Consider the following 27,332-nt stretch of genomic DNA (forward strand, 5'->3'; position numbering starts at 1 on the left):
GGACATATTTTATTTAACTGAATATATTCAGATATTATCATTTCAACATGTGACACAAGCCTCATTTCTTTTTTTTTTTTTTTGTGGTATGCAGATCTCTCACTGTTGTGGCCTCTCCCGTTGCGGAGCACAGGCTCCGGACGCGCAGGCTCAGCTGCCATGGCTCACGGGCCCAGCCGCTCCGCGGCATGTGGGATCTTCCCGGACTGGGGCACGAACCCGTGTCCCCTGCATCGGCAGGCGGACTCTCAACCACTGCGCCACCAGGGAAGCCCGACACAAGCCTCGTTTCAAGTGCTCAGTAGCCACATGTGGCTCATGGCTACCATACTGAACAACATATCTTCAGAGAACCAAATATGAAAAAAAGCTTTTTTTAATAGAAAACTTCTGTAAGGATAAAACACAAAGTATTTTTAAAAACTCAGTAATAATTTTAACTGTTTTAATGTATCCCAACCAAAACTCAGACCATTTCTAAATCATTAAAATCTAGAACAATATTTGAGAAAAATTCAAGACTTGGCAATTCAAGGGAAAATGGGGATGATAATATCCATTAAGTTGATGTACATACTAAATGAGATGATATACATATTTTAAAAAATAGAGCACAGTATAAATATGCCTCTGTGATATGAATAGTATTACTTCCTTGCTTTATTCGAATATTGGTCCCTGGTTATATAAACACTTCAGAAATCTGCAGATGATTCTTTCCTTCCAATATGATTGTGCTTTTAGTTTTTAAAACAATTATACATTAGGAAACACCGATCAGGAACACACTTAAAGTCCTAGGGATAATCAGTTTCATAAAAACTGTGACCTTTCCCAACATTCAAGAAATATCTGGTTCTGCATACATGGGAAATCTAGAGAGTTTCTAATGTAGTAACAAATGGGGGAATGGGAAACTCTGATGGTTTATGAAGCCTTTTCTGAATTAAAATCTGATTTAATTTACTGTATTCTGAAAGATATAAGTAAATATAAACATAAATATATAAGTGTAAATATATAAACATCTTTTTTCTTCATAATGTCTGAGATTTCTGAATTTCTCTGTAATTACATTTAGCAGCGAGAAAACATCCATGACTGTGCTGAACAGATCCCAGGAATCTGTCAGCTTTTCTCAGCATAGTAACCCACTGATCACTGCCTCAGACCTTCAAGAGATACATAGGCCATGTGTCTGTGCTTACAGAACTTCAGAGGTTTCCATGGATACGGGAATTTCAGTGATAAGGCACATTGACTATCGTTTTTCTTGTCACCAAGAGTCCTGTAAACACTTGTGCTTTAAGATCTTGTGCAGAAATTTAGCATTTTATGGAGGACCAAGTCAGAATTATGTTTTCCCAGATGCATTGTATGATTTCCCCTTAGGGCAAAGTCCCTGAAATCATTTACATTTGTGGCCTGTTTTTGCTAATGGACTTTTATTTATTAGGCTAATAAAAGACAATAAAGGCTTAACTACATTGTCAGTATCACTTTTAAGGGACAGATATTTATACTGTGTAAATGTTACAATTAATGAAGAAGACAGTTTGCTCTAAATTTAAAATGGAAAGAAGCAAATAGGAAAGCAAGAACAGGAATATTATGTATATATTTAGCCATTTCTCTTCCCGAACAGGGTGAGATATAAGTGTCAGTTTCAAGGACACCCTTGTGTCACATCTATCAACAAATCATTGTTTGAATGCCCTCTTTTCATATTCAGTTTTTTTGTATAATTAAAAGACCCTTTTGTCAATCTGTGAACACGGCAGACTATGTCATTACTTTTCCCATTTCATATACATATAACTGAGGCTCTGGTTTAAGGAATATGCCCTGTGTCACACAGCTAGCAAGTGGCAGAGCTGGGATTAGAACCCAAGACTATCTCACTGTCAGGACTCTTCCATTGTCCTTTTTCCTGGGCAGAATACAGGCAACTCTTTCTATAGAAGTCGTACCCCGTCCTTCCTTCCTTGCCACAGGCTGATAGTTTTCTGTGCCTCTGACCTGGGCGCCATCAAATCATTCTTTTCTCCACTCATTTCTCCAATTATTCAGTCCCCTTGACTGCCCCAGACACTTGGCTCAGCCTAATTCATCAAGTTTAGTAATTTCAAATGCACATAACCATCGGGAAGCAGCAGCCACAAAGATATCACATAGCCTGGATGCGCACCACACGAGGACTCAGTAGGGAAACAGATTGCTGGTTCCAACCATATTGACCAGAATGTACAAAGCCCATTGAAAGAGAGGCTTGAGCAATTCGTACCGAAATCCAGTCTGAGCAGACATGTTGCCTGGATAGTCAAGTAGAGAAAAAAGCTTTTACTTTTACAGCATTGACTTTGGGGGGCAGGGTTGGAACTATATGACTGACGGTCTCTACTCCCACTTATTATGCTCTGGAGCCAAAAACCTCTGCATCATCTGAGCAAGTATCTCAGTTAAGGCCATGAGATCTTTACTAGACCATTTTTGCATGAAGACTCTCTCATTCACCTTGTATTTGTGCAGGGTCTTCTGTTTTTGTGCTTTTTTCACCTAAAAGGAAGACTTTGCTTTTAATGTCTAATAAAAGAGGGAGTCTGGGTAGAGGAAGAGCTCTTGACTAAGAGATCAGATCTGGGCCCTGCCCTGGGAGACCCTGAGTGTGGAGCTTCACAGCTCAGGCCTCAGAGCAGCTGCCAGGACCTGAGTAATCATGGGTTTCTTGTGAGGCTCAAATGAGACAAAGGATATGAAAGTGCTTTGCTAATTGTAAAATATGCATTAAAAAACAGAGTTCTTTTGCATAAATAACAAGGTCCTAATGTATAGCACAGGGAACTATATTCAATATCCTGTGATAAACCATAATGGAAAAGAATATGAAAAAAATGTCTCTGTGTGTAACTGAGTCACTTTGCTATTCAGCAGAGATTGGCACAGCATTGCAAATCAACTACACTTCAATAAAAAAACATAATACAAAAAAAACCCAAAACAAAGCAGGGTTCTTTTGAGGACTAACTTCACATATTGCCAATTGATTTTAGTCTCCATGTGTTAAAAAGGCAAATAATGACTCTTGTTAACACTGGGCTTTTGCTGGACTTTATTCATTTTACAAGAAACATGACTAAAGTATCTCCATTATGGTTATTTCAATATGTTTCAACCCTTTCAGCCTAAGTAGGCGGCAGCTGAGGGTGTCATCCACGTGGTGCTTGGCTTAATATAAAAGCCGAAGTAATGGGAATTAGTTATTTGGTTGTTTTATAACATCTGCTCCCATCACATACCATGTATAGCCCTCGACATCCCAGGACTACAACTCCAGATTCAGACAAACTTCGGCTATTACTACCTGAGGCTAATTTCTCATTCTTTCAGGATGGAAATTTTAATTCTGTACTGGTCATCCATAGAGTACTGCCAAGGAATGATTAACTATCTCTCCAATCTGTAGGAATGAAGGGAGAACTCAGAGTTCTCCTGAACGACAAAGCTTTCTCTGTTTCCCCTAGTAATTCCATTCAGGCATCGAACCGAATTTACTCTTAACTGAATGCATTTTATCTATACCTGGCAGGGATCTATCAGTAAAATTACAAGATTTATTTCATTTTGATTCTGTCATGTTGCATTTAACCACAAATATCCCCCAAAATGAAAAGATAATTTATCCTTGTGCCCTGACTGAGCAACCCTCCTCGGTTCAGATTCATGAATCCATAATGCAGGGAGGAGAGTGGATGATTAAGTGTCTGATTAGAGAAAACAGATTAACCTGGCATACATAATAAATTTAGCTCATAAGCAGGATGGCATTATAAATGCTCACAATAACTCTCCTGTATAAAATCATGAACCACTGCTTTCAGTGATGACTCAATTGAAATAGTTGGAACATAAAGCAAATGCATGTTTATGGATCTCTCTTTGAGACATTAAAAGAGTATTGAAAGGTATATCTGATTCAGTTTATAACTAAAAATACATTAAATAGGGAACATGTAAGAAAAATATTAACTCATAAAAACAAAGCTACAACCTCTTAAGTGTTTGAGTTTCTGCTTTACCAACAAGTATATCTAGATCCCACATGTTTTCAATGTCTTTCTAGTACTCTGTTTCCAAAGATGCCAAAGCCAGACCCCAATTTCAGACCCTGCAGATTCACCACGGAACCTGATTCCTTTATAAAGGCGGCTGCATCTTCAGGTCATTCTTATCCCATTGGGACAAAACAACATAAAATTAGAGAGCTATTTCAGCCTTTGAATCAGTAGGGAAAAAATCCTTCCTTTTAGCTGAGAGTCCATTTATATCAGAGTAAAAATCTAGGTTACGACTTGTTTGAAGGCAAGTCCTTGTGCTGTGCTCCGAAAAGTTCACTTAGCAGTCTGCGGGCCTTCCTTACTTAGCTGGTTTGTTATTCTTGGCCTCCCTTTTTTAGCAAGGAGAAAATGGATACTCTTCATGCCCAGCTTTATTTTTAAACTCTTATGGCTATATTCCTGGAGGCCTCTGCTGGCCCCTGGCCTGAAAGAGAGTCAGTTAGGCCCTGCTCTGTCACGTGCACACCCGAGCCGCCAGTTGCGCAGAATAAGGGACTTGCTCTGCTCCTCTATCTAGAATCAGACCTTTGTCAGGGACAGGGCAGGGCAAGTGGGGAGGGCAATGGCCTGCCCGAGGGAGTCGTGTCTTTAGGGAAGGCCCCATCGGACGGAGCCAGGTAAATTTCCCATTGGGAGAAACTGGTGCCTGGACATCTAGGGCCCTAGGCACCCTCCCTTCCTCCTTTCCGCCCTCCTCCCACTTCTGAAGTTGATCTTAGGCTGGAGGGGGGGTGACAGGGAGGAGTCCAAAGCGGGTGGGGTCCACGTGTGTCCACAAAGTCCCCAAAGGCGCCGGAACTGGCTCCCGGGTACACATTTTGTAGGTATGTGTGGTGGGAAGCAGGGAGGTTTTTTTAAGGCCACTCCCTCCTCCCACCTTAGCTTAGACTGAGAGGCTTTCTTGGGGCACAGGGACCAGGATCCTTTCTGCTGCCTCCGAGGAATTTGTGTAGAGTGAGGAGGGGCGCGCTCCTAGTGGACGCAATGTGTATTCATGCTCACGAACATTTCTGGGCTCAACAAGACAATTTAACGGTACAGCCGCCGCGTCTAGACCAGCCCTTGGTACCGGGAAAATTTGACGCAGGAACGTCCCAGTGGCGGGGCAGGGTGTCCTCGGTTAGTTACCGCGCTGGGGCTGCGCTTCGGCGGCTGGGTTTGTGTGTGTGTCTGTGCGAGCGGAGAGCAGGTGTGGCGTCGGTACTCCCAGGGGTGCGGAGGGGACGGAGGCGGGCGGGCGGGCGGAGGGTCCCCAGGCGGTGGCGCAGCCCGGCCCGGGCGGCAGGAGCAGCGAGCGTGCGCTGCACCGTCGGAGCGCCGGGGCCTTTCCGCGCGGCGGGGTGGCGTTGGCGCCGGAGGCCGGCCTTGGCTACCGGCAGTACGCCGCTGCCGCCGTGCCCTCCCCCGGGCGCAGGTAGAGTGGACCCCCGGCCGGTAGCTGGAGGGGCAGCAGCGGCGTGGCCGGCGCGACCCCAGGACCCTCGCCGCTGCCACCTGTGGGGAGAATAACCCAGGCTTCAGAGTGAGGTGTACTGGGGAGGGGGAGGGAGGACCTCTAGGACCCCGACAGCCTTGCTGAACTGGCTCTCAGACGAGAGAGCCCCAGGGACCAGTAGAGAGCTTCTCATTTAACCTATGTCCCTCCTCCCCCCTCGCCCCCCCCCCCATTTTTCTTTTCTTGCAAGTGGGAGAACAGAGTCCATGGGGAAAGAGAGACTCGCTTTCCCGTGTGACACAGCTATCAAGTGGCAGAACCAGGACTGGACCTCGTCTTGCTTACTAAGGCCTTGTATCCACCGTCTTCACTGAAATGAGTATGAATAATAAGTATTTATTATTATAATATATTAGGTTTTGGAACTATGAATGGTGATATCACTGTGGCATTCAGGACTATTAATGTAATTTGTGTGCTGGAAAAGCCCAGCCGCTCTGGCCTCCCTGGGCTCGGGATCCTAGTTCCTTCATTTATTAAACATTCCCTGGGCAGTTACTTGTGACAGCCACTCTGCAGCAAACTGCAGGTGTAGAGATAAACAGGAACCAGCCCTCCACGTGGAGCAGAAGAGAAAATTCCCCAGACATCAGTAACTCACGCAGGTGTAGCAAACGCAGTGGGCGTTAGAGAGATAAAGGAGTAGTGGTAGCTCGGAAGGAGATGTCACTTGTGGCTGAGAGGAGGTGGACCTTGGGGAGGAGGTGACATCTGATCTGGATCCTTAAGAGTGGGTCATTTGGAAATGGGCAGCGCATTCCAGGTAGAAGTTTCGGTACTAGCAACATAACTCCAGGTGAGAGTGAGGAATAATGGTTTGGTTTGCCTAGAATGTAGGGATGCATAAGGAGTCCAAGATTACAGAGGGAGCGAGATTCGGAGTCGACAGGGGGATCCACGGAGGGATTCCAAGCTAGGAATGAGGGGGCAATGGCTGATGGTTCATTTGGCTGGGAGTTGGAACCCTCAGCTGTAGGGAGAGGATGTGGGAGCAAGGATACTGGCAGCTCTGAGGGTCTGTGAATTAGCCGTTCTGGGAGCCTAGGGCTATGGATGAAAAATGCAGCTTTAGTGGGAAATGGTCCAGACTGAATTGGGAGACTGTTGGACTGTAGGGACAGCCCGTGCTTATGTTTCAGACCGCCAATAGCATCCTCGGGAGTAGTTTGTGAAAAAGTGCTCTTAGTATTCTTGTAACACAGGTGGCCCCAGGGACACAAGCAGCAGTTCATCAGCCTGTCCCTATCTGTGCAGGGGGGCCGTTATTTCTTCTGATGCATCCCGGAGGACCAACAAGGAGCTATAAACAAGGAAGCTTGTTTTGGCATGAAACAAGAAGTTTCTTGTACAAAGATTACAGACACTCTTTATTGTAAACTAGTCAAACAATTCTGTGCAGATGAACTGTTAAAATGAAGTACTTTTACCTTAAAGGTGACACACAAAGATTTCAGCAGAGGACTTAAAAATGTATCTTTATTCTGTATTATCATGTTCGTGAAGCACTACATAACACACTTGCACTTGAATGGAATGGGTAGATGTCCATGTAAATCAAATTACCCAAGCAGACAGGTTTTAGCCATTTCCCTAAGGTATGATGAGTCTGGGAACCTTCTAAAAGCTTCTAGAAGCTTCTCATCTTGACACCTCCCCTGCAGAAGAGCAGGGGTTCCCCAAGGCTCCACTTCCTATTACTCACTGGTTCCACATATGAATGTTTAAAAACTTCCTGTGTTGTCTTATGAAATATACATTCTGTATGCTTTTGCAGCTTCTCTATCTAATGAATATTTGAGAGGGGGGAAAAGATGAAATATCGTTTAGTAGCAATTCCTTTGGCTAGTGATGTTAATCAGTGGAGTAAGGAAGGAGCATGCAGTCTGGAACAAGCAGACAGACCTGGGATTGAATTCTAGTTCTGTCAGTTACTACCTGTGTGACTTTTAGTTCTGATACTTAATTCATCTGAGTCTCAGTTTCCTCGTCTCTAAAAAGGTGATTGTAATCATCAGCTCACAACTGTTGTCCAGTCTCACAGCGTGCAAGAAGGGCTGCAGAAAGGTCAGCAAGGGAGGAGGTATAGTGCACACGGGGACAAGCATTTAAGGATGAGGAGCCTGACCTTGGATGCAGGCTAGTCTGAGTCCAGATGTGCGTTCTGCCCTTTCCCACTGTGTAACTTTGGATGAGTCTCTGAACTGCTGTGAACGTCAGGTTCCTCATACTTAAAATGGGGGAAATAATTATATCTACTTTGTGCTGTTGATTTGAGGATTGCACAGTTTCTGGGAAATAGAATGAGATGAACACTAGAGGTGAAAGGGACCTTGGAAGGCCTCCTCACCTTACCAGCGCCTCCCCCCGCCCCATGGAAATCTTATTTTTATCAACTGTGACTGTGTTTAAACATTCCCAGTGACAGAGACTGATATCTGTACAAGGTGCTCCATTCCATTGTTGGATCACTTTCAATAAAAGAGAAATTCTCCCCGTATACAGCTAAAAGTTGCCTCATTGTAACTTCCCCATATTGGTCTTCTTCTATGCTCTGCGGGGGGAAAAATACATTGATCTTTTTTTTTTTCATTAAAGATTTTTATTTTGAGCTAATTGTAGATTCACGTGCAGTTGTAAGAAATAATACAGAGAGATCCCTTGTACCTTTGCCGGGTTTTTCCCAGTGGTAACATCTTGCAACACCACACTGCAGTATCACAAACACGTTATTGACATGGACCACATGGAGAGGCAGAGCATTCCACCCTCTCTAGCATCTTTCATATGTTGCCTTTTTATAGCCACACCCACTTCCTTCTTACCACTTCCTTAACCCCTGGCAACCATTATTAGTTCTCTGTTTCTATAATTAGGTCATGTCAAAATGTTGTATAGATGGAATCATATATATAACATGTCATGTCACTGGCTTTTTTCACTCAGCACAGTTCTCTAGAGATTCATCCTTGGTTGTGTTGTTGCATTTATTAATAGTTTGTTCTTTTTTACTCCTTAGGAGTAGTGTTCCATGGTATGGGTGTACCACAAATTGTTTACTGTTCACCCATGGAAGGTCATCTGGGTTGTTTCCAGTTTTGGCCTATTATGCTATAAACATTCGTGTACAGGTTTTTGTGCAAATATAAGTCTTTAATGCCTCCAGTCTCTGGGATAAATGCCTAGGAGTGCAATTGCTGGACCATATTTTAGTTACAAGGTAAGTTTTTAAAGGAATTTCCAGACTACTTTGAGTGACTGCAACATTTTATATTATCAACAGCGGTGAATGAGTGATCCAGTGACTCCACATTCTTGCCAGCATTTTCTCTGGTCACAATTTTTTAATTTAGCTACTGTGATAGGTATGTAGTGCTATCATGGTTTTAATCTAAATATCCCTAATAGCCAGTGATGTTTAACATGGCTTGACATCTGCGGCTTTTCTTTGATGAAAGGTGTCATTGTGTCCTTTGCTCAAGTTCTAATTGTATTCTTTGCTTCTTAATTGTTAAGTCTTGAGAGTTCTTTGTATGTTCCTGATATTGGTCCTTTCTTGGATATGTAGTTTTCAAAAATTTTCTCCTGCTCTGTAGCTTGTCTTTTTGTCCTTTTAATAGGGTCTTTTGTGCTGCAAAAGCTTTGAATTTTGAGGACATCCAATTTGTCAGTTTTTCCTTTTACGAATAATACTTTTGGTGTCAAGTCTAAGAACTCTTCGTTTACCGTAAATCCTGAGGATTTTCTCCTATGTATTTTTCCCTCTATGTTTTATAATTTTATATTTTACATTTAAGTCCCAAAGTGACAGCACTAGCATGGAGAAGACCTGAAACAAGAGCTCATGTCTCTCACACCTAGGGTAGTTATTTTTCCCTCCATATTTTATAATACAAGTGTTTCAGGGAGTATTTTAAAAAGGTTGGCATTTGCTAATATCACTTTTTAGCTGTAAAATGGGATAATAACATAATAAACTCAAATCATGGTAAATTTTTAAAAAATGAATTAGGGTTAATTGAATAGTGCACTTGAAAAAAAACGTTACACTACAAAGTACTTTCTGTTCAAATGGTGGTTATTATTGTAAGCTTGGCTAGGTCTCTGAATGCTAACAGGCAGCTGTGTGTGCTTGCTGATTCCTTTTCACGGGAAATGTGTTTGTTTATATCATAGTATAGTATCTATTTTTCCTTTTAGTGCCCATGTGGCCAAATTGTGAACTGCCATATTAATAAGACTCAAACATATTTGAGAGGGTGGTTAGACTTAATAGTTTCCATAAAGTTGTTTTAATAGTTATTTTTCAACAGATGGACAGTTTGCATTTGGCCTCATTTCTGTGACAGTATGATGATTGAAGTTTTCAACAGATGGCATACAAATACTTGGGAAAACACCCTCCCAATATTAATTGTTGTAAAAAAGACTTTTAGTGTGCCAGGAAAATGATAGTCTGTATCCCCAAGCTCTTTGCCTATGCTATTATAATTATAATTTAGATGATTTGGAAGTTTCCCTTTCTGGCACTTGGGTTTATTTTGTAAATGAGTATATGTATCTACATTAGAGTGAGAGATGCAGAGGAATACTCTGTTGTCAATTAGATATCCAACATGGTTATAACATTAAATCTCCTTTTTATTATCAATGAATGTACATAACTTCCTCTTACTGAATCATTCTACTTGGATGCTGTACATAGAAAATGTAATGTTCCATAAAAATCAACCATCAGAGACTTATATGTTCTTTCTGAAAAGTACTGACTTAAAAGGAAAAAAATTCACCAAACTGTGAATTTTCAGACATACCCATCAATATGATGAACTTCCCAACCTTCCAAGTTGTCCCACCTTGCACTGTTTTGGGAATCAGAAATGAGGAATCAGACAGTAAGTGGGGCAGTTGGGGAGTGGTGGAAATCTGTGAGAGTGTTTGTGGTTGTCACAATGACAAAGGGTGTTTACTGATATTTAGTGGGTGTGTTATCGAACCTGGATTTGGGTCCCCTTGCCTGACATGCAGCAAAGCCAACCTGTTGACACTGGGTTGTGGTGAAGGAAAGTACAGCATTTATTGCAGGGTGCCAAGCAAGAAGAATGGGCAGCTCATGCTCAAAAGTTCTGAACTCCCCAATGACTTTCAGGGAAGGGTTTTTAAAGGCAAGGTGAGGGAGGGGCCACAGGGTGTGTGATCAGCTTGTGCTCAATTCTCGGCTTGGTTGGCATCAAGGTGAAGTTTCAAGCATCATTAATCTTCTGGTTTCAACCAGTCTGTGTCTATGTGCTTGAAGTCGTAGTTTTCACCTGATGGGGTTCTGCTTCCTATAAAAACAACTTAGGAATGTGTGTCAGATATTTATCTATATATTTCAGGGAACTGGAAGTTTGGTGACTCCGCTATCTGGCTGATTTATAGTCTAAATTGTTACCAGTTTCCCCACCCAGCAGCTATTCTTTTTTTCTACTTCTTCACCTTTCCTAATCATTAACTCTTGAGCCAGCCTTTTAAGACTCAGGGGAAGCCTGGAAGACTAAAGCAAAAGCCTTTTTTCTTCAAAGGACAGGGACACGGGGACTTGTATATGGTTTCAGGTGGAGGCCAGTGTGCCTGGGTCTGCACAGCACAGTTCAGCACAAGGAAGAAAGGTCCTGTGTCCTACAGTATGCCTGAATATCTGACTGGACACTCATCTGAGCCTGGAGCTTGTGTCCGCTTAAATCACAGAGTAAGTTTTGCAGGATAAAGTATACTTTTGCACAGAATGTTCGTGAACACCCAGACCTCTTTTTGATTTTACTAAGTCACTATATGAAAGATCACTATATGATCTTTTGCTTCTGAATCCTGACTTTTTTCATGCTAAGTGCTTTATTATATTTTTTGTGTAGTCATGAACTGAACATTTACATAGTAAAACAGATATTATCATGAAATGCTTATTATAATAAAGGAGCCTTGGGGTTAATCAGTATGAGAAGCATTGCTATAGAAAATTAAGCAATAGTAGAGAAATTCTTTCTCCACTTGTCCATGTGTGCACACATAATTCCGTGTAGGAATCATTGAAAGAAAAGGACAGTGGTGTGAATCTAAGTATTTAATAAGGAATGCAATCCCAATAAATTCTGTATTGCCATGTTTCTATAGAAGCCTTGAACTGATTTTCTTTTGCCAAGTCATATCAGCTAGATCTTCTTTGTGTCTGTCGTTGCAGATGGCGTTTAATGATTGCTTTAGTTTGAACTATCCTGGCAACCCTCAGCCAGGTGATTTGATTGAAGTGTTTCGTCCTGGCTATCAACACTGGGCACTGTACTTGGGTGACGGGTATGTTATCAACATAGCACCTCTAGGTAAGGTTTGTTTCCAGAAGCTCCTGGGAGCTTTTTAGTTTTCTTGTTACAAGAAGGAATCATGAAAAAATCATAAAATAAAACAGACTAGAAATAAAATGTAGAAAGTAGATAAATCCAACTGATGTAGGTTTACAGAAGGACCTTCTAAGACTAAAGTGGCATTGAAGAAATCACAAAAGCCAATTAATATTAAAATTTTAAACCTCTGGATTAAAAAAACACAGTTAAAAAGTAAATAATCAGCTGGGGAAAATATTTGCCACAAACATGACAAGAGTCACAATGTCTTTATATATAATACAAATAGATGATTTCAATTCATTCAACATCTATTTATAGATTTTCCAGTATGTGCCAAAGGCTATTCTAAATGCTAGGGATACATAAGCCAGTCCCTACACAGTGGAGCTTACATTCTAGTGGAGAGAGAGAGGGAGACAGAGACAGAGAGAGAGGGAGAGAGGGAGAGAGGGAGAGAGCAAGCCTGAGAGAGGGAGCATGAACAAAATACAGAAAGTAATGTTAGATTAGAGATAAGTGATAACGGAGAAAATCATAGAAGCAGGATAGGAAGTGCTGGGGAGTTGCGGCTGCTGCAGTTTTAAGTTAGCTGGTCAGGAAAATCTCACGAGAAAGTAACATTTGAGACATAACTTGAAAGAGGTGAAGAAACCCAGCACGTGACATTTGGGGAAAGAGTTCCTTAAGCTGAGGGAACAGCAGCGAACACCCAAATCCCAACAAACAAATGGGTAAAAGATTGTGAACAGTCTGTAGAAGACTGTTTTTAAAGGTTTCAGCTTTTCAGTCATCTAGGAATTATAAAATAAAATGACAGATTTTATGCCTCTCACATTAGCAAAATTTAAAAAAATGATAATATGTTGATAAAGGTATAATGAAATGAACACAAGGATACTGTTGACAGAAATATAAGTTGATAAAATTGTTCGCAAAAGCAATTTAACAATATGTGCTAAGAGTCTTAAAGGAGTTCATACGCTCTGACCCTGTAATTTTACCTCTATGAATCTATTCTTGGGAAATACTTTTAGAGATACTAATTTAATATTTGCGTATGAGAATGTTCACTTCTATCTCATTTATAATGGTTTAAAAAACAGAATGGATCAATGGCTAGCAAGGGAATGGTTAAGTGAATTATGATTTAGCCACAAGATATTAGGTATCTGTGTTTGGCAGAATTTTTTTTTTTTTTTTTTTTTTTTCGGTACGTGGGCCTCTCACTGTTGTGGCCTCTCCCGATGCGGAGCACAGGCTCCGGACTCGCAGGCTCAGCGGCCATGGCTCACAGGCCCAGCCTCTCCGCGGCATGTGGGATCTTCCCGGACCGGGGCACGAACCCGTGTCCCCTGCATCGGCAGGCGGACTCTCAACCACTGCGCCACCAGGGAAGGCCTGGCAGAATTTTTTAATTGCAAGTAACATAAATTCAAATTCACTTAAACAAAACGGCAAATTTATTGCTTCAGTGAAGGAAACTACAGAAAGAGTAGAGATGGTGCTGGCCTCAGGGATGCCCAGATCTAGGGGATTGAACACTATCAAAATTCTCCATCCCACATCTGCATTCTTTTTCTGTATATTGTCTTCATGATCCCAGGCTATGTCTAAGAAGCTGAGCTGATGACCATAAGCATTCTTAGGCTCTCATCCTTACAGGCTTGTGACCCACAGGAGAGAGTTACTTCCTGCCCATTGCAGTTAGAAAAATCATGGAGAATGACTCTAATTGTCTGGTGTGGGTCCCATGTCCATCACTGAACCATAACTGTGTGCAGGAATAGGATAGTATGACTGGCCTAGAAAGAGTCTTTTCCAGAAAGGAAGAAGCAGTGGTAAGATGGGGTGCTCAGTAGACTAAAACAATAATACTTTAACAGCTAAAAGTCATTTCTGGACATCTTTCATTGCATGAAAGATGATCTTGTATGATAGCTATTGGAAAATTCCAGATTAAAGTGCATTGTGTAATATGGTACCTGGTTTGCAAAGAAATCATATATACACACGTACATGTTAATGCAAACATATACACACACATATACAAGTGATAATAAAAGACAGTAAAAATACATCAAAATAATAATAATAGTTATTTCTGAGTGGCAGGATAATAGGTGGTTTATATTTATTTATGTGTTTATGCTGTATTTTTCTGTATTTTCTACAGGTTTAGAAATGAGCACAAATTATTAAGAAAAAATGTATGCAAATAACAAATAGCTTAGAATAATTTTTCCTCAAGATACCTTTATAAAGAAGTGTTTATAGGCCTAAGTTTTACTATCTTGAGAGCTTCTGAGAACTGTTAATGAAGTGATTTTTGCAAGATTTTGAGCTATTTGCCTCTTGTTCTAGAATATTGGAAGTGGAAATGGCAAATAAAATGACATTTACGATATAGAGCCATTCATTCTGTAGAGTCTAATAATTAACGCTAAGCAATTCTTTACATTATCTCTGCAGTTTTCACAGTTGGAAAATAATATGAGGTTTTTGTGCTGTTTTCTTTTTTCCCACCTTAAGCTCCATCTTAATGTGGTTCAAGCACTGAGCTTTGATCCTGTAGACTGAAGTTAAATTCCTGTTTCTGTTAACTACTTGTGGGATGTTCCACAAGCCAGTTTCTCTCTCCAAGCTTTGATTTTCTCATTGGTAAATTGATTACATCAAACTAGTCACAAAAAAAAATTGAATAATTCTAACTAGGATATATGTGTCCTATGAACTTGTAATGTGTAAGAACTTTTAACATGTAAGATAATTAACTGGAAATGCTGCTCCAATGAAAAGGATTTTGGAGGAGAGAAAAAAAGAGGAGTGGAAAAAAATGTTTGCTTTTAGTCATAACTGAAAGGACAAGTGTCATAACACTGGTTATACAGAGACCCTTCATCTCATGGTTTACTTGAACAATGGCCAAGCATAGCAGTCTCGGGCAGATGGAGAGGGCCTAGGGCCTGGTGTTAAAGCTGAACGCTAAGGAATCAGATGCCTCAGGTGCTGATCACGGCACACCAGGACACAGAGGTTTCAGGCAGTCTAGACCAATGCTTACTAATAGAGGCAGTAAGATGGAGTGGTAGGGCATGGGGAATTGTGACAGGTGGGTAGGGCACAGCTAGGGGCCACGTAGAGTGGACAGTGCCTACTACATTAGGTTTAGTTTTAGGACTTAGTTTCTTGGCTAAAGGAACTAGCAAAACAAAGGCAGGGCCCCAGCCTGATCCCAACTGACCCCTGAGAAGACTGGGGTCCCCTGCAGGTTTCAAAGTGAAGCCTAATTAAAAGAACAAGTGTAAAAACAGAGCTGGGTGTAAGGAGTGCTGCTGAGATGCAGGACAAGAGCACTAATCGTAATGCACTACTGCTAAGCCCAATGATATTAGTTTGGAAGGGTTCAAATGCTGAAAAATAGACTGCGTCATAGAAAAAGGGGGCAATGATCTTATCTGTACTTTGTTGGAAACATATGCCAAGATCCCTAATAATAATCAATTGATAGGGAACTTATTCCTCAAAAATAGGTAGAGTTTTCACACCCAATTTGTTCTATAAATTTTCAAAAAGATAGGTAGATATAGATTTTCAAAAAGTTTTCTTATATTCTCACTCATATAGTATTGAACAGATGTTAGTGATAAATTAGAGAATGAGGGTTTACTATTAGTAAGATTAAATGGTTTCTGGTTTGAGGATAAGTTAGGATGGCAGTGGAGTTCACTGGGCTGGGTCGCTATATCTTGCTAACCAGAATTCTCCTTATAGACGATGGCATTTCTGCATCGTTTACAAGCGCCAAGTCTGTATTCAGCAGAAAGGCCCTGGTGAAGATGCAGCTTTTGAAGGATGTTGTGGGAAATGACACATACAGAATAAACAATAAATACGATGGAACATACCCACCACTCCCCGTGGAAGAAGTCATGCAACGGTCAGAGTTTGTTGCTGGACAGGAGGTGGAATATGACTTACTTGTCAACAACTGTGAGCATTTTGTGACTTTGCTCCGCTATGGAGAAGGAGTTTCAGAGCAGGTGAGTTTTCTCTAGGAGAAATGGAAGTTTCTTACATTGGGAAAATAATAGCTACTGACTATGATCAAGTTTTCAGGCCTCAAACAAATGGAAAAGAACAAGAAAATATGAGAACACTGAAGGACAAAGGAGGGAATCGAGTTGCCCAAGGTCATGCAGCAATTTCATGACCACACTGAGAGTAGAACATTCGTATCATGAGTTTAGGTTAGAAGGGACTTGAAGCAGTCAAGACCATAGCTTTCTGTCATTCTTATTGCCCTCTGTCCTTCAGTTTTTTTTCCCATTACCCCACCATACAGCAATTAAATCAGTAACTTTATATACTGAAAAAAATATGCTGAAAAGAATGCTGACATTTTTGAGTGGGAGTTCATTTGCCGAAAACATAGATGGTAATAGTGAGATTCTTCTCCATTAGCTGAAAGAGGCTAACTGATGCCATAGCTTGGTGGCTTTGTAGATGTCTTCTGTTTCCTTGCAATGCTAGTTTCAAATAAATGTTGTGCTTTTGAGGAGATCCTTTGATTCATTGAGCTTTTGGAGGATTTTCAGTGAATTAATTGACTTTTTAAAAAATTATTTATTTATTTTTTGGTTGTGCCAGGTCTTAGTTGCAGCAGGCAGGCTCCTTTGTTGTGGCTCCAGGGCTCCTTAGTTGTGGCATGCGAACTCTTAGTTGCAGTATGCATGTGGGATCTAGTTCCCTGACCAGGGATTGAACCCGGGCCCCCTGCACTGGGAGCTCGGAGTCCTATCCACTGTGCCACCAGGGGGACTTCCCCCACCAGAGGAAGTAGCTTATAGTTTTGTTATTTACCATCACTATTCGGTAGTATGTTAGATTCCTCACTAAAAGCATGCCCTTTCCCTACCTATCTTCCCACCAATCCAATTCCATCATTGATGTTTTAACCTAAAGATTTATTAAAGTGGTGTGAGAAAATGAATATGTAAAGGCTTTCAGTATCTTTAAATGGTGGATCTGTTATATAAATGTCTATTCTGAGGAATGAAGTTACAATTCTGCTCACGAAAGCTTGGGAAAATGGGAGATGGAGCATAATGAAAGGATACATTTGTTTTTATTAAGAAGTAATTTAATTGGAAATTCATTTTTATAAGGAAGTGCATTACCATAATGAATGTTCTATTCACATGTAGCAATAAATTGCTTCTGATCCAAAACACAGAGGACGTGCACACAAGTTTCAGCTCACCTTTGCATTGAAAAGTAGTGGTATGGCTAAGAAATAAAGTTTGTCAATGACAAAGTTGTCCACTGTACTCAATCAGTATTTTTTTTTAATGTGGCTAAATCAAAAGGAATTAAAGCCATCTTTTTGCTTTGACTCTCACTTGTAATCTATCATCTTTCCACCTTTCATACCCAGATCAAGACCCATGAAAAAGTAACCATTTTTTTAACAACTAATAGAACTGTTCTTTAGCAGGTTCTGATGAAGATGGTGTAGTGACAGCCTTAAGGACACACGTAAGCTTTGGAATTCTGCTGATCTGAGCTAGAGCCCCATCTTCACCACTTCATAGCTGGATGACTTTGGACACATTGTTTATCAGTTTCCTAATCTATAAAGTGAGGTTGTTTTATAGATTGTAAGAGATTTTTAAAGTCTCTTAGCATACTCCGTTACATATTATTCATCCCAATAAAAAGTGTACTTTCATAGACTACTTTTAATTTCAGTATTTTAGCAATTTTATAGATCTTTGTTGACACTCTTCAGTAAAATTCTCTTGATCTAAGAAACTACAGCACTCAAATTGTTATTTTTATTTCTATCAATAATTAATAGTGTTAGTACTAATAATAACTAATATTAGATTTGTTTTCCAGGGTCCCTTTAAGGCTTAGGGGTCTTGAGCATAGAACAGTATCCTTGGGAAATGGCTGTGTATTTCCCCCAATTTAAAAAACTATAAATACATAAAAAGGTTAGAAAGGTGGAAGGATTGTGGCCCCATCTTTTTCTTCTTTGTACTTTTCTGTGTTTTTTAAAAAATTAATGGACTTTACTTTTTAGAGTAGTTTTAAATTCACAGCAAAATTGAGCTCAAAGTATAGAGAGTTCCCACATACTCCCCCTCCCACACACATAAATGTATCCTTCCCCACTGTCAACATCCTACAGCAGTGTGGTATATTTGTTACAAAAGATGAACCAACATTGGTACATCCTTATCAACCAGAGTCCATAGTGAAGGAAACCAGAATATGCCACCCGCCAATATGTCACTTTGGCATAAGGATTATTTTGAGCAATTGAGAGACAACTGAGTAGAAGCGGTTGCAAGAAAAGCTCTCTGCCCTCCCCCTATTTGCCTAAAAGCAGGACATAAATTTTCAAAGGTGTTCCTCCTCCCCACTCTACCAGGAAGGACAAAAGTTAATCATCAGGGACAACCAGTGGTTAATGTAAGACCCTTATCAGCCTAGAGAGGGCACTAGAGGTATCTACATAGCAAACTACATACAAGCCTCTGTTTACCATTAGTTTCCTGTATGTTTACCTTCCCACAGACTGTTGCCCTTGGAAGGCGAACCACTTTCCTGTGTCCTGTCATTTCTCCACAAATTTATTGTTCTTTGTTGAAGATGCTATATAAGCCTGAATTCTTTGTGTCTTATTTTATTTATTTATTTTTATACAGCAGGTTCTTAGTTATGTATTTTATACATATTAGTGTATATATGTCAATCCCAATCTTCCACCTCATCCCACCACCACCACGCCCCGCCACTTTCCCCACTTGGCGTCCATACGTTTGTTCTCTACATCTGTGTCTCTATTTCTGCATTGCAAACCAGTTAATCTGTACCATTTTTCGAGATTCCACATATATGTGTTCATATACGATATTTGTTTTTCTCTTTCTGACTTACTTCACTCTGTATGACAGTCTCTAGGTCCATCCACCTCTCTACAAATGACCCAGTTTCATTCCTTTTTATGGCTAATATTCCACTGCATATATGTACCACATCTTCTTTATCCGTTTGTCTGTCAGTGGGCATTTAGGTTGATTTCATGACCTGGCTATTGTAAATAGTGCTGCAATAAACACTGGGGTGCATGTGTCTTTTTGAATTATGGTTTTCTCTGGGTATATGCCCAGTAGTGGGATTGCTGGGTCATATGGTAATTCTATTTTTAGTTTTTTAGGGAACCTGCATACCGTCCTCCAAAGTAGCTGTATCAATTTACATTCCCACCAACAGTGCAGGAGGGTTCCCTTTTCTCCACACCCTCTCTAGCATTTGTTGTTTGTAGATTTTCTGATGATGCCCATTCTAACCAGTGTGAGGTGATACCTCATTGTAGTTTTTTTTTTTTTTTTTTTTTTTTTTTTTGCGGTACGCGGGCCTCTCACTGTTGTGGCCTCTCTCTCTCGTTACGGAGCACAGGCTCCGGACGTGCAGGCTCAGTGGCCATGGCCCACGGGCCCAGCCGCTCTGTGGCATGTGGGATCCTCCTGGACCGGGGCACGAACCTGTGTCCCCTGCATCGGCAGGCGGACTCTCAACCATTGCGCCACCAGGGAAGCCCCTCATTGTAGTTTTGATTTGCATGTCTCTAATAACCAGTAATGTTGAGCAGCTTTTCATGTGCCTCTTGGCCATCTGTATGTCTTCTTTGGAGAAATGTCTGTTTAGATCTTCTGCCCATTTTCGATTGGGTTGTTTGTTTTTTTAATATTGAGCTGCATGAACTGTTTATATATTTTGGAGATTAATCCTTTGTCCGTTGATTCGTTTGCAAATATTTTCTCCCATTCTGAGGGCTGTCTTTTCATCTTGTTTATGGTTTCCTTTGCTGTGCAAAAGCTTTTAAGTTTCATTAGCTCCCATTTGTTTATTTTTGTTTTTATTTCCATCTCTCCAGGAGGTGGGTCAAAAAGGATCTTGCTGTGATTTATGTCAAAGAGTGTTCTTCCTAGGTTTTCCTGTAAGAGTTTTATAGTGTCCGGTCTTACATTTAGGTCTCTAATCCATTTTGAGTTTATTTTTGTGTATGGTGTTAGGGAGTGTTTTAATTTCATTCTTTTACAAGTAGCTGTCCAGTTTTCCCAGCACCACTTATTGAAGAGGCTGTCTTTTCTCCATTGTATATCCTTGCCTCCTTTGTCATAGATTAGTTGACCATATGTGCGTGGGTTTATCTCTGGGCTTTCTATCCTGCTCCATTGATCTCTATCTCTGTTTTTGTGCCAGTACCATACTGTCTTGATTACTGTAGCTTTGTAGTGTAGGCTGAAGTCAGGGAGTCTGATTCCTCCAGCTCCGTTTTTTTCCCACAAGATTGCTTTGGCTATTTGGGGTCTTTTGTGTCTCCATACAAATTTTAAGATTTTTTGTTCCATTTCTGTAAAAAATGCCAATTGGTAATTTGATAAGGATTGCATTGAATCTGTAGATTGCTTTGGGTAGTATAGTCATTTTCGCAATACTGATTCTTCCAATCCAAGAACATGGTATATCTCTCCATCTGTCTGTGTCATCTTTTTTTTTTTTTAATTTTTAATTTTATTTATTTATTTATTTTTGGCTGTGTTGGGTCTTTGTTTCTGTGCATGGGCTTTCTCTAGTTGCGGCGAGAGGGGGCCACTCTTCATCGTGGTCACGGGCCTCTCACTGTTGCGGCCTCTCTTGTTGCAGAGCACGAGCTCCAGACGCGCAGGGTCAGTAGTTGTGGCTCATGGGCCTAGTTGCTCTGCGGCATGTGGGATCTTCCCAGACCAGGGCTCGAACCCGTGTCCCCTGCATTGGCAGGCAGATTCTCAACCACTGCACCACCAGGGAAGCCCCTGTTTGTGTCATCTTTGATTTCTTTCATCACTGTCTTATAGTTTTCTGAGTACAGGTCTTTTACCTCCTTAGATAGGTTTATTCCTAGTTATTTTATTCTTTTTGTTGCAATGGTGAAGGGGATTGTTTCCTTAATTTCTTTTTCTGATCTTTTGTTGTTAGTGGAATGCAAGAGATTTCTGTGCATTAATTTTGTATCCTGCTACTTTACCAAATTCATTGATTAGCTCTAGTAGTTTTCTGGTGGCATCTTTAGGATTCTCTATGTATGGTATCATGTCATCTGCAAACAGTGATGATTTTACTTCTTCTTTTCCAATTTGTATTCCTTTTATTTCTTTTCTTCTCTGATTGCCATGGCTAGGACTTCCAAAACTGTGTTGAATAATAGTGGCGAGAATGGACATCCTTGTCTTGTTCCTGATCTTAGAGGAAATGCTTTCAGTTTTTTACCATTGAGAATGATGTTTGCTGTGGGTTTGTCATATATGGCCTTTATTATGTTGAGGTAGGTTCCCTCTTTGCTCACTTTCTGGAGAGTTTTTATCATAAATGGATGTTGAATTTTGTTGAAAGCTTTTTCTGCATCTATTGAGATGATCATATGGTTTTTCTCCTTCAATTTGTTAATGTGGTGTATCACACTGATTGATTTGGGTATATTGAAGAATCCTTGCATCCCTGGGATAAATCCCACTTGATCATGGTGTATGCTCCTTTTAATGTGTTGTTGGATTCTGTTTGCTAGTATTTTGTTGGGGATTTTTGCATCTATATTCATCAGTGATATTGGTCTGTAATTTTCTTTTTTTGCATTATCTTCGTCTCGTTTTGGTATCAGGGTGATGGTGGCCTTGTAGAATGAGTTTGGGAGTGTTCCTTCCTCTGCAGTTTTTTGGAAGAGTTTGAGAATGATAGGTGTTAGCTCTTCTCTAAATGTTTGATAGAATTCGCCTGTGAAACCATCTGGTCCTCGGCTTTTATTTGTTGGAAGATTTTTAATCACAGTTTCAATTTCAGTGCTTGTGATTGGTCTGTTCATATTTTCTATTTCTTCCTGATTCAGTCTTAGCAGTTGTGCATTTCTAAGAATGTGTCCATTTCTTCCAGGTTGTCCATTTTATTAGCATAGTGTTGCTTGTAGTAGTCTCTTATGATGCCTTTGTATTACTGTGGTGTCCATTGTACCTTCTCCTTTTTCATTTCTAATTTTATTGATTTGAGTCCTCTTCCTCTTTTTCTTGATGAGTCTGGCTAAAGATTTACAATTTTGTTTATCTTCTTAAAGAACCAGCTTTTAGTTTTATTGATCTTTGCTATTGTTTTCTTTGTTTCTATTTCATTTATTTCTGCTCTGATCTTTATGATTCCTTTCCTTTTACTAACGCTGTGTTTTGTTTATTCTCTCTCTTTGAGTTACTCTTCCCTGAATTTCTCCCATGAGTATATGAGATATGCATTTTAATAAACTTCTGTTTGCTTTCCTCTTATTACAGAGCCTCAGCTGAGAACTTGTTATGGGTAAAGGAAAAAATTTTCTTCCCCTAAAATAGTTAACATAAGGGTTCACTCTTTATGTTGTAAATTCTGTTGGTTTTGACAACTGTGTAATGACATCCTGTATACTCTGCTTAATCATTCCCTCTTTCTCTAAATCTCTGGCAACCACTGATTTTTTTTTTTTTTTTACTGCCCTGTAGTTTATCTTTCCCAGAATGTCATATAGTTGAAATCATACTAAGCAATATGCACTTAAAATTCTTCCCTGTCTTTTCATGGTTTGGTTTCTCATTTCTTTTTATCGCTGAATAATATTCCCTTGTCTGGATGCACCACAGTTTATTTTTCCACTCACCTACTGAAGGACATCTTGGCTGCTTCCCAGTTTTGGTAATTATGAAAAAAAGCTGCTGGAAACATTTGCATGTAGGTCTTTTGTGGATGTTAATTTTTGACTCATTTGGATAAACACCAAGTATTATGATTGTTGGATCATACGGTAAGAGTATGTTTAGTTTTGTAAGAAACTGCCCAGCTGTCTTCCAAAGTGGCTGTACCATTTTGAATTCCCATCAGCCATGAACGAGAGCTCCTGTTGCTCCAAATCTTTAGCATTTGGCACTGTCAGCGTTTTGGAGGTTAGCCATTCTGATAGGTACGTGGTTGTATCTCCATTGTTTTAATTTGCAATTCCTTAAATATGTATGATGTTGGACATCTTTTCATGTATTATTTGCTATCTGCATATCACATTTAGTGATGTGTCTCTTGAGATCTTTAGCCCAATTTTAATTGTGTTGCTTGCTTGTTTTCATATTGTTGAGTTTTAAGAGTTCTTAGCGTATTTTGGAAAACTATCTTTTATCAAATATGCCTTTCACCAATGTTTTCTTCCAGCCTGTGGCTTGTCTTTTCCTTATTTTTATAAATTTCTAAAATCAACATTTCTCACTGTTCGAGTCTAAACAAGTTATTAAAATGTGTCTATCTTTGTGGAAGATAGCAGCACCCTTGAATGGGCCTGGACAAGCTGACACTACACGCTGACTGTGTTTCTTTGCATAGCACTGCAGCCTTAGAGTCTTGGGGGAAGAGGGATTTTGATAACCCCTACAGTCATCTGTGACCCAGCTAAACTGATGTCTGGACCCAGCTGCTTCAGTTATAGCTAACATTTCATTGAGCATGTATATATAGATCCTCAGAATGGGTTGTTTACCATGCCCCCCCCCCCCGAAAGCCCTATAAAGGATGAAGTGTGCCGGATAGGATTTGGTGATCTTGTAATCCTAAATCAGCCATGAAGTAAAAGCTCTTGTTCATGCTGTTTCACCACAAAAATCCTGGGATTTTCTAATCTTGCAGGTCAGATCCCATTACACATAACTATAAGGGAGTGTCCAAATTACATGTGCTTTTTCCATTTAGAATGCAACTTGAAAAAAATAAATGTTTGGGATTTGGGAAACCGCATGCTGGAAGTGGCTTTATTATAATTGTATCTTGCCTGTGCAATCTCAGGGGATTTTGAGTTAGTATTAAGTTGTCTGTCCCCTCCCCAGGTCTCTTAGATTTATGGGATTTCTCTCACATGTTATGTTTCTAGTGGCTGAAAGATACCCAATGAGTTAGGACTGCATCAAGCTGGGGCCACCCCACCCACAGGATCCTGCCATTTTCCCAGGCTGTCCTCTGCTGCCATTTGATATCTCTGTTTAAAGACACCAATTGCACCTTCCTGTTTTTGCATTGCCTGCCATATTTTCCTGTATCAGCCCTCCTTGGAATCTCAGCATCTGCCTGGAATTGCATGAGGTTTGGGCTTGGTTTATAATCCTTACTCCCTGTCTGATTATTGATTCTGCCCCTCTTTGGAATTTTGTCTGGTATCTTGTATCTCCCAGCCCTTTTTTGCTCCCCATGAGCTATGTGGGTAGCTCTATGCTATAGTGAATTCTGACTCTCTCCTGGGAAGCAACTTAGGTAGCAACTAATTAAAAATTATGGATAAAAGAAATAACCAACTAACCAAATACATTAAATTAGAATTGTAAACTAAAATAGGATTTTTCAGTTGTTTGCCAGTGTCGTTCTCTTTGGCAACTGGGGATGGTAACAGAGCAGGGAGTTATAATTACAGGCCTCATCCCTAGAGACCACAGGATGATGTAATGAAGTGAATACTCTTGCCATTGTGCTTCTGTCCTGGCTAGAACCCATGCTGCCTGTTCCCCATAGGGAACCCACAGTTAGGGAGGGAACATTATGTGGCATATGGGGGTGGCAGGCTCCGTGGTGGAGGGCTGTGGGTTAGACAGAGGGCATGCTCCAGTGTGAGCTGGGTCACACTTTCCAGCACTGGGGCTGGTCTCCAGAGTAATTTAGGAAAAATGTTTTGCTTTATTTGAAAGCCCGATTCTTAACTCCCAGAGAATAACTGTTGTTTTCAGAATACCTGATGACTCTGAAGTATCTGAATGTGACCTTTGGGTCATAAAATTGCACTGCAGATGGAAGGCGATATTAGTTGAGTGCCATGAAACCATGAATATTCATCAGTTCCATCATCATGATGATGATTAATACCCTTAAAGATATAAATGTCTGAGCTCCTTTATGGACAATTGAGCTTGAGAGTGGTTTATTTTCGTTTGTCTACATGAGAAATTACTTTTTGACATGATAGTTATCATCAGTATTGACTTCTCTTGAAGTTTGTTTATCAGAATAGAAAGTGTATCTACCAAATAAGAGCCTATAGGTATTGAGCTCAAGTCACATCTCTGAATTATTTTCCTAACAGACATGAAGTCAAGGAACACACACACACACACACACACACACACACACACACACACACACACATACGGGTCCATCCAAATGCTGTCATCTTTTTAATAGACTTCTTGAATGAGTGCTCCCACTTTCTTATCATGTCTACACCCCTCAACCAATACACACACACACACACACACACACACACACACACACACACAGGATATTCACCTTGATATAGAATCAACCAAACCAGTATGTGTTTAGGGGGTAGGGGTTTCATAGGGGGAGAACACATGGTTCAAGACTAAACTATATCTAAACATCCTGGTGGTACGACCTCCCTCGGGCAAATCACTTTTAACTTCTCAAGTTTTACAAAACAGGAGTAATGCTACCTCCCAGGGGTACTATGACAATTATTAGGAATTGTGGCATAATGAGTTTGTAAACTCTCAGAAGCTATAAAAATATGAGGAATCTCGGGCTTCCCTGGTGGCACAGTGGTTGAGAATCTGCCTGCTAATGCAGGGGACACGGGTTCGAGCCCTGGTCTGGGAGAATCCCACATGCCACGGAGCAACTAGGCCCGTGAGCCACAACTACTGAGCCTGCGCGTCTGGAACCTGTGCTCCGCAACAAGAGAGGCCGCGATCCTGAGAGGCCCGCGCACCGCGATGAAGAGTGGCCCCCGCTTGCCACAACTAGAGAAAGCCCACACACAGAAACGAAGACCCCACACAGCCAAAATAAAATAATTAATAAACTCCTACTCCCAACATCTTCTTAAAAAAGAAAAAGAGGGATCTCTACCTATGTGTATTTCTATCTTTGTCATAATTATAATAATTATAAATTTATTTCATCTGCATACAGAATTTTAATTTTGCATTGAGTTTTAAATTCATCCATTGTACATTAAAATGGGTCTTCAGTTTAGGAAACAAGCTAAAGCTGGGGTTTAGGACACTGAGATGCTTTTAGAATAAGATGTGTTTTTGTTTGTTTCCTGTTTCCTATAGGCCAACCGAGCAATAAGTACCATTGGGTTTGTAGCAGCTGCCGCTGGTGCCTTCTCTTTCCTTGGCTTGTTTCCAAAAAGACTAAGAGCAAAATACTATTAATTTACTGAAGAGATATTGGAGCCGAAGGAATTTGTGAGGAAGAAAAGAAACTTGGGATGAATACTTATTTTCAATGTATCATTGTTGTTCCAAATTCCAATGATGGATGGCAGGCTCTTTAATACATTGTTTACTGGTATTGTCTCATCACTGAGCCATGGAAATTTTTCTCCCTACTAGCATAGATTTCCTGTGGCAGCTTGAGTAAGAAGCAGTAGCCTTTTGAGTGAGCCAACAGAGGACCTTAATATCACATCATCATTTATCTTCTATAAATATTGTTTTCCTTTCCCCTGAGGGTAACTATTTTGTATTTGCCAGAGGGATAAAGAACCTTTTATATGTGATTTTGAAAAAAAATGTTAAGAGCCCCCAATTTTGGGGTTGACATCAAAATTCATATTCCTTTTCTGGTGAGAAAAGAATTTTGGAAATTCAGCATTTGGTTAGGCAGCTTGAAGAACTTTTGATTAATAAACCATTTGAGGCTGGACACCCATCTCCTTGCTCCTGTGTAGATGGGGGCAGGGGGTGAATGGGAGAAGGAACTCTCGGCTCCAGTGTTTCAGATCCAGTGATTTCCCTGGAAGCGACTCATTTGTAAGGAATATGTGAGAAGCTGGAGTGGGCTGTTACTTCTACAAAGCTCCATCATTCCCTTTGGATTTTGAAGTATTTCAAGAGTTTGACCCTCCTAACCTTAGCAAGAGATCATTAAATGTAGGTTTAAGGTGCCGTATTTAGAAAACAATATCCTGTGTTACCTTTCAAGGCTTTTACTATGTCAAGGAGTGTCATGATTTTACCCCTGCATTTTATTGATTATGTGTTGAACGAAACACACTACTTTTTCATACCTTTCCAGTGGAATTCTTATCGGCAGCAGGTGGGGAGAAGTGGATGCAGGTCTCTATACCCTGGGATTATATCAGATATTATAACATTACCCTACAAACGACACTGCCAGCTAATGACATCCTTATTGTGCCATCATTAAAAGTATGGCATTAAATAAAGGAAAAGTTTAAGTAAATTTAGGGGGTTCGGGGTGGAATGAGGGAACCAGGAATATGGT

General features: G+C 40.4%; 1 protein-coding gene across 8 annotated transcripts; it reads left to right on the forward strand.

Annotated features, from left to right (window-relative positions):
• Window positions 1-4,574: 4,574 nt before the first annotated feature.
• PLAAT1 (phospholipase A and acyltransferase 1) lies at window positions 4,575-26,407 on the forward strand. 8 transcript variants are annotated; one of them, XM_060150298.1, is made up of 7 exons: window positions 4,575-4,732; window positions 5,801-5,929; window positions 10,416-10,502; window positions 11,205-11,338; window positions 11,828-11,966; window positions 15,762-16,030; window positions 26,156-26,407. In XM_060150298.1, exons 2-7 carry the CDS (start codon window positions 5,926-5,928, stop codon window positions 26,255-26,257), a joined length of 735 nt encoding a protein of 244 aa, XP_060006281.1. In that variant the 5' UTR covers window positions 4,575-4,732; window positions 5,801-5,925; the 3' UTR covers window positions 26,258-26,407. The 8 variants fall into 8 exon arrangements, with proteins under 8 accessions (XP_060006281.1, XP_060006284.1, XP_060006286.1 ...); XM_060150301.1 differs by lacking the exon at window positions 26,156-26,407 and adding an exon at window positions 17,485-17,727; XM_060150299.1 differs by lacking the exon at window positions 4,575-4,732 and adding an exon at window positions 5,083-5,234.
• Window positions 26,408-27,332: the final 925 nt, after the last annotated feature.

Source organism: Lagenorhynchus albirostris, chromosome 5, assembly GCF_949774975.1.
Source record: "Lagenorhynchus albirostris chromosome 5, mLagAlb1.1, whole genome shotgun sequence".
In the NCBI taxonomy this organism is placed as follows: Eukaryota; Metazoa; Chordata; class Mammalia; order Artiodactyla; family Delphinidae; genus Lagenorhynchus; species Lagenorhynchus albirostris.